Genomic DNA, 11225 nt, shown 5'->3' with positions numbered 1-11225 from the left:
AGATTTTGAAACACAATCGTGCTACACATTCTCTCTCTCGACGTCGAGTAGAGAGGTCGCTCAGGGAAGCGGGCTGTGCTTCTCGGCCAGGGGAGTGGTCTTTTATCTCCTCAGCGCTCAATACCCTCAGTATTGAGTGGTTTAAAATCAAGTGTAAAAATAAAATCAAGAAAAAAATGAGAAAAATTCTAGTTTATATCAGAGATGTTGAAATTTACCGCCTCATCGGCGGTATGTGGAATCCTCATAAGAATCCAACCCATTCCTCTTTAAGTTGGGACCCAGAAGTATTTTAGAGACATGGAAAAAAGTTAAGTTACAGTAGACTCTCACTCAATCGGCTCTTTTTCAATCGGGCGTCAAATTTTGTTGACAATTTTCACGTTTAATTATGAAGCTAATTCGCTCAAATTCGCTGTAGTTCTTCGTATTTTATCGTGATTCTTTATAATTGAGCGCTTTTTGTGGAATTTACAAAGGCTTTGACGCCCAAATCTATCGATAAACCGGATGACATTTCGCCCCATATTCCCGATTGAGAGAGAGTCTACTGTAAAGCAAAAGAGTAAGTTAACATTGAAGGTAAAGAAAGAAGCAACAAAAATGTGGCAATGAAGTAATGTGAAATTGATTGCAATAAGAAAAATACACTTCATCAGTACCAGCAAAGGTGATATCGCTAACAAAGAAAGCAACGGAATAGTAAATTGGATTTGAGAGAACGAGTTTTGAGTGAACTTCTGAAGCGACTATGGACGGTCTGGTTGACTCCAAATTGATGACGTCGATTTCATCTTTTTCGGAGGCTATTTGGAGATTTAAGTCATGACGGAGGCTCAAAGAAAATGTAGGGCCCGCATTTCGGCGAAGTCCCTCAATGGCTTATCCAGGAAGACCATCAGCAGCAAATTTGGTCATTTTTTCTAAAATCCTTTTACTTTTGTTTTAATTAATTTCTATAAGCCCAAAGATTCAAATATGTTTCGAAATTTGAAACAAATTTCTAGAATACTTCTAAAGAGTGATATCCTTGGAAACTTGAAATCATTCATTATTCAGTAGTTTAAATTCAAGAATTAATTGTTCTTAAAAGATTTTGGGCAGTCGAGTATATATCGACCACTCAGAATATAAGTCGAACAACTCGATTTTTTACAAAAATCGTTTTATTCACTTTTTCAATACTTCTTTATACCCTACCTTCCCTGTGAATATTAGGTATACTTGAAAGATATTTATTTTCAAAGTTATAGAGATTATAGATCTCAAAAATCCTATACTTTGCATGTAAAATCTCAGCTTCAAATTGCTTTCCTGTAAAATTTGCCTACTGTGAGTTATTCGTTTCTTATTCTGAGTGGTCGATGTCGATATTATAAGGATTATAAGACATAAAACTTGCGTTATAGAAATTCTGTAAAGTGAAAGAAATGTAAACCAGAAATTCTTGTACAAAATAACCAACAGGCTCAGTACAATAAATCAATTAATCATTAATCAATCGTGCTACAAAATGAAACATAAACACACCACGAAGCAAATTCTGCTGTTTTTCGACAAAAAACAAATTCCAACAGCAGAAAATATAAAAAACGTTGACCAGATTCAAAAAACCAAAATGTCATTTTGTCCCCACGTCAGCCGGATAACGAACGAAGAGTCGACTGTAATTTAATTTTTACTGACCAATTTTTTTTACCCAAAAATTGTCAAATCTGCAACAGGTGAATTATATTTCAAAAGAATTACATTTTAAACCAAAATTCCACAGAAATAAATAATTGATTACACAAAAAAGTACGTAATGTATGGAAATGTAGACAATGAGCGTAGATAATTGCTCAACTCGCGCGTCAACAATCTGTCAAAACAGTGAAATTTTGAAGAGGACTTTTGTGAGAATGAGGGAAACTTTGGGTGCTGAGAAGCAGCAAAAATAGCACTAGGACCAGCAGAATTTCACTCCCAGCATAGTCAAATAGACCTAATATCCTAGAATGACGACATATTCCGAGGATAGCGAAGGTGAGTGAGGGTGAAAAGGGCCAGAACATCTTGGGTGGTGAGGTTATGTTTACATCCCCATTGTTCTTTTGTGCCTTTTTACCCTGCAATGGATTTCCTTGAGAATTTTTCCTGGAGGATATTTCTGAAAATTGTGACTGGATTTGTGTTGCAGGAAAATTTATTCCGGCATCACAACGACCAGACGGCACGTGGCGAAAGGCCAGGAGGGTGAAGGATGGCTATGTGCCGCAGGAGGAAGTGCCTCTGTACGAGAGCAAAGGGAAGATATTTGCCAAGAAACCAATCTTGCCAGTGGGTATGTGCCCTGTTGTGGCCCAAAAAGCCAAGGAAGCACGTGAGAAGCAGCAGAAGCAACCAATCCCAGGACTCCTGGTGCTCAATAAGTCCACTGGCGCCAAGAGCAAAGCACAGAAAAGCCCAAATCCCGCCCCCAAGAAACCACCTGAGAAAAAGATACCACCACCACCACAGACCTCCACGGACGAAGTGACTGAGCAGCTGGGCAGCCTGCAGCTGGACATTCAGGATCCGGCCAAGAAGCTGAAGAAACTGCGGCGGAAAATCCGCGAAATTGAGACAATTGAGGGAAAACTGAAGTCGGGCGAATTGAAGAATCCGGAAAAGGATCAACTGGACAAAGTTGCACGCAAGGCAGAAATCATGAGAGAAATTGCCCAGTTGGAGGCCCAGGCGAGTACCATCCAATAGTTAAGTCGTCCCCCTCCTCCTGAATTTTGAGCAGCAGCAGCAACGGGCTGTGGACCATCGTTTCTTTTATCGTTTTGTTTTTTACCCAATTATTATATATTTTTAAGTTTTTTTTTTAAGAAAAACTTTGGTACAAAGGGGATTTTGTCCCCGGAAACACTTTCCCGCTGAAGAGACACAAATCTGCCCGAGGCTCAATTCCGCGCTCTCTCCCAATTTTTGTCTGCATTTTCTTGGGGAAGTGAATCTTGTGAGCAATTCTTATTTTATAATCTCTTCTGTATTTTCTTTAATCAAAAAGAATCATCCACTATTTTATTTTTTTTTTTTTGTTTAATTGCTGAGAACGATTTTTGAGAGGGAAGAATTTTCGCACGTCCCATTCTAAACTGTCTTAGAGCAATTATTTCCCATGGAAAGTATATTTTTCTCAAAGAAAAAAAAAACAACAGAAAATAAACCTAAAAAGACAACGGCAAAATTGCTTTCGGAATAAAATTATTAATAAATAGGGTAAGTGTGCCAAATTCCGGCCAGCTTGCAATTTCGGCCATATTTTTTGTTTGTTGAATTTCCATGAATTTTTAGTTTGTGCATTCTCTTGAGATTGTACAATGCAAAAAAATAACAAAAAATGTCGCTTCGACGAGCAAGATGATCTGAAAGACATTGAAAGATTTCTGGAAGGGCAAGGAAATATGAGAATGGTGGTGGCCGAAATAGGCCATCAATGTCTACATTTTTATTCATTTTAAAATGTATTAAGTATGTTTTTAGAGTAAATAAAGATGATAAACTGTCTGCAAGGTTCCAAGCAACACTCCTTATAAAACAGTAACAAAAATATATTCAATTTTTATTAAAAATATTACATTTCAAACGTGAGACTTTGTCGCTTGCATGCAACTATGCCGAAATTTGACACACTTACCCTATTATAAAAAGAAAACTGGGGACAACTTTTACTTTCCTGGTAATTGTTTTATATTTCAATTTTTACGTAAATTTTTTTTATAAATAACGCCTTGGAAAAATAATATTAAGACCTCTGATTTTTTATTTAAAAATTCTTTTAATTTTTTTAAATCTTTATTTGATTACAAACTTAATAAAATTTCTAGATTTTGAATTTTTTTATACAAAATATTCAAATTTTTCAGTTAAGAAATTGAATTTAGTCAGCAAAAAAATTAATCTACAAAAAAGCGTAATTTATCTAATTATTCTCGAATATTTAACAAAAAAAAAACAAATTACTCTTTCTTTTCTCTTTGTTCAAATCTAAATGAACATTTTACTTACTTCAAAAGTTCCAATCTGAACAAATTTGAATTTTATTTACAAATGTATCTTTATTTTAAACCAAAAACGATTTTTTACTAATAAAAATTGATTTTTTTATTGACAAAATTTATTTTTAATTACCAAAAGCGATTTTTTAGCTCATTAACCTTTTTTACTGATTGAATTTATTTATTTATTGATCAAAATTGATTTTTTTCTGATTAAATTACAATTTTTACAACTGTAAGTATTTTTTACTGACCAAAATGCTGATTTCTTTACTCATAAAATAGATTTTTAATTAAAGAATTTCTTTACATTGACTAAATCTAACTTTTTAATAATCAAAATTGGGATTTTTTATTGTTATGGCTCTGGCACACCTTATCAGGAAAATTTCATGTAATCGAAATTCACATCTCTTTCTTTCTTAAAAGCTTTGCATTCGTCTATCTCAGTCTTTCGGATTCTTCTTCTTCTTTTGAACGTCAAGGCAAATTCAATTTAAGTTCAGTCGAATTTTGAGATCGAGAGAGTGGAATAGACTTATGAAAATCTTTCGAGAACGAAAGGGGCGTGAATTTTGATTTTATAAAATTTTACCAATCTAAGAGGTGTGCCGGGGCCATTAAAATTAAGTTTTATTTCCGAAAATATTTTTTTACTGGCTGAATTCGCATTTCACTACACAAAATTGTTTTTTTTTTTCAGTCAAAATTTTGGGCTAAAAATATTTATAGGATCTCTGAAATAATTTAGTTGCTTCAAAGTTTTCTTACATGTTGCCCTGATTCTTGAATTTATTCAAGTCTACAAGTTACGTACCAGTACCTTAGAATCCGTAGAATCAATGAGCAATAACAAGTTTCTAAGAAAAGCAACTTAGCAATAATCTTAAATGTAACTCGTCATTTCTTTGCATCTTTGCAGAGATTCCTAAACAAGGTCCCAATTTTTAAATCAATTTACAGATAATTCTAATGAGTGATCTTAATGAAAGTCAAGCCATCTATGCGGACATAGAATTTAAAAATGATTGAATTTAATGTTTTCATTTCAATTTAGTTAGGAAGTTTGTTATAATTTAGCTTGCAGGCAGGCCTAAAGGAATTTCATACTTCAAATTTAAAGATTTCTATCAGAGATTATAAAGCAGATTTTAAAGCACGATTTAAAAAAAATAATTAAAATTTAAAAATACTTATCTAAGAATTGAGGTTCACGGCGAGGGGTCAACCATTATAGAAACACCAACCTTGTGACCAAGAAAACGTATTTAAGAAACAAGGAAACGATGTTGCATCCAAAGAGCAAGAAAAGCCTTTGAGAATCTGAAAATGCCTCTAAAAACAAGGAAACATATTCACGAAATGGGTGAAGACTTTTTTAAATGCAAAAAAAAAACTTCTAGAAGGTCGGAAACGCATCTCAGAAGCTAGAAAATGTTTAGAAAATACGAAAAAACACCTGACAAAAATCAGAGAAGTCTTCTAGAAACAGTGAAAGGTATTCAGACAAGGAAAAAACGTTTCTATTTACGCGAAATCATACTTTAAGAGACATGACGCTTCTAAAACACGAAAAAATATTCTAAAAAAACTTAATTCTAAATTCTAAACAAATATGCATCTTAGAAACAGACAACCCAATAAAAAAACCGAGGAACTGTTTCTAAAGAAAACAAGAAAACGTTTTTGAAAACAGAGAAACTCACCTCATAAACGAGAAAACGTTTATAAACTGCAAAAAGCAACTGAACAGCATAAAACGCTTCCAGAAACAGAGAATAGTATTCAAATAATGAAATCGCACTTTAAGAAACATCAAGACCGAGGTGAAGACGCTTCTAAATACAAGTAAAATATTTTAGTAATACGAAAAAACAAGGAGCCTTATCTAAAAAAAATGCGAGAAGCACGAAAGCGTGGAAATTGAATTTTAAACCAAATACATAACGCATTCAAAGAATCAAAAACCGTTTCTAAATATGGGGAAATTAAAAAAAAATAAATATTGGCCTCTCAAATGACATAAACTAAAAATATAGCGAGTTTATTTAAAATTAGTTGCATGTTTCTGAACATTTTAAATAACATTTCAAATTAGGCAACAACTTTTGACACATGAAAAATGAACAACTTTTGGAAAACAATTATTTTTTTTTATATGAAATAAAATAAAATATTTTTTTCGAAATACATAAATAAGATCTACGGATTACTGGCAACTAATTTGCGAAAAGAAAAATTTTAAAAAGTAATTTCTTATACCATTTTTTGCCCCTGGTTACCCGATCATACATGAGGCAACAAACTTTTGACACCTACTGTACGAGGAACGATGGAAATTCTTCTAGAAATCGACGGTTCTAGTCCATACTATTCTATCTAGGAGAGCCATTTGAAGTTGGCGATTTCCTATGCAGCCCGTGTAAATTTTTTTCGAAAAAATTGAATATCTTGTTACCCGAACGCCGGATGACTACCAAATTTTCACCAGTTGTAGATCTCGGTCCCAGGAACAACATATCTCTCGGACTAATATAATTCTAAGTCGACTTAGAATAGTATGGAATGGAGCCGTCGAAATGCATCCAATAAGCAAAGAAATTTTTCTAAAATTGCAATGAAAACCCTAAATTGCTTCTGAGATATCCACAGAATTAGAAAATGTTTTTGAAATGTCACCAAGAAGCGTAGAACAGAATGGCATTTTTGTCTTATCAGAAACCCAAAATCAAAAGGGAACAATGGATAACTCATATTGAGAAACCCTCGTCAATTGTCCGAGAAACGCTTCGCGAAACCCGAGAAACCCACTTTTTGCATCGCGAAACCCGAGAAACCCAATTTCTGCATCGCGAAACCCAAGAAACCCACGAATTGCATCGCGAAACCCGAGAAACCCAATTTCTGCATCGCGAAACCCAAGAAACCCACGAATTGCATCGCGAAACCCGAGAAACCCAATTTCTGCATCGCGAAACCCACGAATTGCATCGCGAAACCCGAGAAACCCACTTTTTGCATCGCAAAACCCGAGAAACCCAATTTCTGCATCGCGAAACCCGGGAAACCAGAAACCCTTGTCAGAAAAAATGGGAATGAGTTACCCCTTGAAAGGGAATCACGTGATTTCTTTTATGAGTTGCCCCTCGTACCAAAAACAAACAAGTAATTCAAAGTCAATTGAGATCAATTTTATCAGCACTTTATTTGGCTACAAAATATAATTTTTGATACAAATTGACATTAATTTTGTTGAAAAAAAAATAATAAATTGCAAAAACTTACGACAGTTTAGAATGCAACACGCGAGCTTTCTCTCGAGATGCTTCCTTCTTTTTTTTTAATGGAAATTTTATACAAAGATGGTTCTAATATTAATCCCTACCAGTCAAAAAAAAGTAATTCTTAGGAGACACTCTCAAACCGAGTTAAATGTGATTATCTGACTTAGCATTCTCCACCCGAAAGAGTTTAAAAAAATGAAGAAAAAAATACAAGAATTATAAGATGAGGATTTAAAAAAAAAACAGATGTACGAGAATAGAAAAATAGATTAAATAAAATTGAAAAAAAAGGAAAATTGAGAATTTCTATTGGTTTTTGGACAAGAAAAAGGGGGTTTTGGGGTAGAGGATTAGTCGGAGAGAGCAATCTTCTTAATTATGCCTCTTTGCAATTCCGGAAGTTTTGCTACGGCGCCCATTTTCTTGTCCGCGTACTTCTTGTAGACACTCCGGAATTTGGAAGTTGGCGCTTCCAGGACAAGTGTGGCTAGATCCTTGGCGACAGTGGTTAGCTGGTTCTCTTGGTACTTGGTGTAGTGCTGAAGAGTTGGGCTCCAGACATCATCAGATTGCCTGAAGAGTCTCAGGGCCAGATAGATGGACACAGCAGCCACTTTGGAAGGATTCAAGTGAACCATGGTGTACTCCATGGAAATGACTTCTGTGAAGTATTTGGCAACGCCGTGAATGGTCTCCGTGGCAGCGGCTGCTTTGGAGAAGCGCCGGAGGAATTGAATTGGCAGTGGGCGTCCCATATTGAAGTCCAGTTTGTGCAGGATGTTCATTTCCATCTGTCGCACTTGTCCGTCCGTGTAGGCATTATCGGCAAAGTGGACAAAGTCAAAGATAGACGGTGGACAGACTTCTTCGTATTTACTGGCCAGGAATAGCCCCGTAATGCCCACGAGTTGCAGCAATTTCCGTGAGATATTTTTAGTCGCCTGGAGATACCTATCAATCAGGGACACGGCCATGTGATAGGTCTCCGGAACCAGACGACACTCATAGTGGACCTCATTGATCCAATCAATCAAAACCGTGCGCATCCTTGGCCTGATATCCACGTGATTGGCCAGGAAATCTCTTTCAATGGGATATTTGACCTCAAGTGTGCCCATGTAGTCAAAAATATCATTGACGTATTCTGTCATGTGCAGGAGATTCTCATGGTCATCAGCATCAATATCCACGACCTGACTCACGAGATCATTCGAGTAACTCGACCCAGCTACATCCTCCTCTTCCACTTCATCCCTGAAATCTGGTTCCGGCTTAGCCAGAGGTGCTAATGTGGGACTCTTTGGAGCCTTATCAAATACCACCTTGACCACATTGACTTTTGTGTATTTTGGTGCAGCGCAGGGAATCTTCTCAACCTTTTTCTTCTGCTCCACCTGACTCTTCAACTTCCCCACAGCCTCCGACTTCTTCCAATGTGTATCCACTTTCGGCTTCACATTCTTCAGATCCGGCAATTTGCTAAATCCACTAAATCATCCCCCAAAATGCCCAAAATCAATAAAGAAATCCTTAGGACACCCTTCCCGGAAGACTTACCTTTGTGCCTCTTTGACTGAATTTACCGAGGGTCTCAGGACTCTATTGCCCACATCACCCAGTGCAGCACGTCTTGTTGCCCTTGGGGCATCATCATTCTTCACCAGCCGATTCCTAGCTGCCCTATCTGTCTCATTCTGTCCCCGGAACAATACAAAAAATTACCGTTAAGCCACGCTAACTTTCCCACCAATTTTTCACAAGACAGCACCCCAAAAATCCAACAAAAACTCACTGAGCTACTTCTCAGGATCCCAAAGAATATCCCCCCTCGCACAAACCCTAAACACCACGTCCGGATTCTGAGAAAAATGAGCCCTTTCTTGGTAGAAGAGTCTCCCCTGATCTCACAACAATTTCACAGATTTTCAAAGGAATTTTCTCACTCACCTCATCAATCTTGACAGGACGTTTCCTTGTTGCCATGATCTGCGGTGAAAAATTGAAGAAAATTCAGGAAAATTGTCACTTATTAAAAATCCAAGCGCAAACCCCAACTGTATTTGTCGGCCGTTAGCAGGTCAAACAATTTTCCGTGCTGCGATTGGTGGAATTTATTTCTCGGCTCACACGATTGCTAACTCGTCTAAAGTGTTCGGGTCCCTTCGCCTTCGGGTTTTAAATCAAAATGACATAACCGCAATTTAATTAATCTTCTAAAATTCTCCTTTTTTAGAAAATTTCAATTATTAAAAACTCATAAGATTAAAAAATTAATTGTTGGAATTATTTTTTTGATATTTACTCACTGAGAATGTATAGATTTCGGAGAGGGAAACTTTCTACAGCTGACGCAGGGACTTGTCATTCTCTGTTTAAAAAAAAAGTTAACACAGCTCCTGAGACTTTCTCCAACAACCCTAGAGGGACTGGATTTCAAAATAAGCTTAATCAAAATAAAAATATCTTAAAATTCTCTGTAAAATCTGGAAAATCCGAGGAAAAATCTCATGTGTGATTTCCAACGGTTTTTACGAATTTTGATGGAGTTTGATGACTTTGTCCCCCTGGTGTTGAGCACAAACACCAGGGGCCGTATCCTCCAGATGTGAGAGTTTGATTTTGTGGGAAAAGCCAACTCTCCGTGTGGAACTCGCCTATTTGGTATCCACGAAATTTTCGATTGGAAATTTTCTCATGAAAAATCGGAGAGAATTCTCGAGTGGTATTCCCGGTGAGAGTTTGATTAATTTACATAGAAATTAAGCAAATAAATTAAAATATCGCGTTTTTTTTAAGATTTAAATGGTTTTTAAATTATTATTTCAATTAATAAATACAATTTCCGTATATTTATAATAAATTTCAATTAAGTTTTTCCCATAAATTAAATGAATTAATAAACAATTAAATAACATTGTTATAAGCTTTGGTTTCCCACCTCGCGACTCCTCTTAACACCTAAATGACTGCACCGGAATTTTTACCAAATTTCTCTTTTTAATATTTTACTACAGTAAGAAAAACTTAAAAAACCCTTTGCATATTTATTCAATTATAAATACGCATTTATACGTATATAGATTTTCTCATTTTCTTGTGGTTTTGTATAAAATTTTCTGAAAATTGTCAAATAAGTGAACTTTCAAAGATTTTTGTAACAAAAAGCCAATTACCATTTAATTTTTCGTTTTTAAGTAATTTGACAAGGATTATCTTCAATATTTTCTCATTTTTTTTTATTTATTTGTGATTTTTCAAACAAATTTTCAAGCGACAAGGCATATTAAATGTTATGAAGGTTACGAGTTTTCGTCAAAGTTTTCTTAGTGGCTAATTATTAGGTATTGTTTTCGGATTTGACGAGTATTTTTGTAACGAGAATCCCGACAAATTTCCATGATAAGAGTTTCGCAATGTTTGATAATCATTTCGAACTTCCGCTATTTTAATGACAGCTGAGGATTTTTTGATTTTTCGATTATTACAGAATTATTTCAGAATTCGGTTTTATCTCTATAAGAACACATATAAGAACTATAGTCAATTTGAGAAAAATAGAAAGATCGCTGAAAAAATTTGAAATTTATAAGATACTGATATACATATGTACATACAATCACTCAAGAGTAAAATTCAAAATTGATATATGTTTTTCTCGGAAAATTCTAGACATTATCCGTTTTATTTTCTATTTTACATGGAGTATTTGAAAGAATTTTCTCGAATAAAAACTTTATTAACCTAAAGAAAAGAGTTTCAAATATTGTAATTAGTTTTTCAATTGAGAAGTAACAATTTTTCTTAGATTTTATATCGAATAAAAAAGGATAATATAAATGCAAATTTCAAGAATCTTACTCAATATATTTTTTCCTAATTTAAGGAATAAAAAAATAATAAAATAATAAATAAA

The 11225-nt window shown here is 35.0% G+C and overlaps 2 protein-coding genes across 2 annotated transcripts; one reads left to right on the top strand and one right to left on the bottom strand.

The window, feature by feature from the left end:
- Positions 1–1852: 1852 nt before the first annotated feature.
- Positions 1853–3049, top strand: LOC129800758 (partner of Y14 and mago). Its single transcript, XM_055845371.1, has 2 exons — positions 1853–2025; positions 2180–3049. The coding sequence occupies exons 1-2, from the start codon at positions 1998–2000 to the stop codon at positions 2734–2736; spliced, it is 585 nt and encodes a 194-aa protein (XP_055701346.1). The 5' UTR covers positions 1853–1997; the 3' UTR covers positions 2737–3049.
- A 4165-nt stretch (positions 3050–7214) lies between these two features.
- Positions 7215–9876, bottom strand: LOC129800757 (G2/mitotic-specific cyclin-B). The gene is made up of 4 exons (XM_055845370.1): positions 9619–9876; positions 9260–9472; positions 8870–9006; positions 7215–8800 (listed from the first exon to the last, which is right to left on the bottom strand). Exons 2-4 carry the CDS (start codon positions 9293–9295, stop codon positions 7663–7665), a joined length of 1311 nt encoding a protein of 436 aa, XP_055701345.1. The 5' UTR covers positions 9296–9472; positions 9619–9876; the 3' UTR covers positions 7215–7662.
- Between the last annotated feature and the right edge of the window lie 1349 nt (positions 9877–11225).

This window comes from Phlebotomus papatasi, chromosome 2, assembly GCF_024763615.1.
Source record: "Phlebotomus papatasi isolate M1 chromosome 2, Ppap_2.1, whole genome shotgun sequence".
Lineage (NCBI taxonomy): Eukaryota > Metazoa > Arthropoda > Insecta > Diptera > Psychodidae > Phlebotomus > Phlebotomus papatasi.
Note: the sequence above shows the minus strand (reverse complement) of the source record. Positions and strands in the feature narration are given on the sequence as shown.

Bases quoted from the DNA above. Each gene is read 5' to 3' on its own strand.
- LOC129800758 (XM_055845371.1), top strand. From the start codon at position 1,998: ATGACGACATATTCCGAGGATAGCGAAG. The intron at 2,026-2,179 runs GTGAGTGAGGGT...TTTGTGTTGCAG, and splicing joins ATATTCCGAGGATAGCGAAG to GAAAATTTATTCCGGCATCA.
- LOC129800757 (XM_055845370.1), bottom strand. From the start codon at position 9,295: ATGGCAACAAGGAAACGTCCTGTCAAGATTGATGAG. The intron at 9,007-9,259 runs GTGAGTGAGAAA...TTCCGGGGACAG, and splicing joins GTCCTGTCAAGATTGATGAG to AATGAGACAGATAGGGCAGC. The intron at 8,801-8,869 runs GTAAGTCTTCCG...GGGATGATTTAG, and splicing joins TCAGTCAAAGAGGCACAAAG to TGGATTTAGCAAATTGCCGG.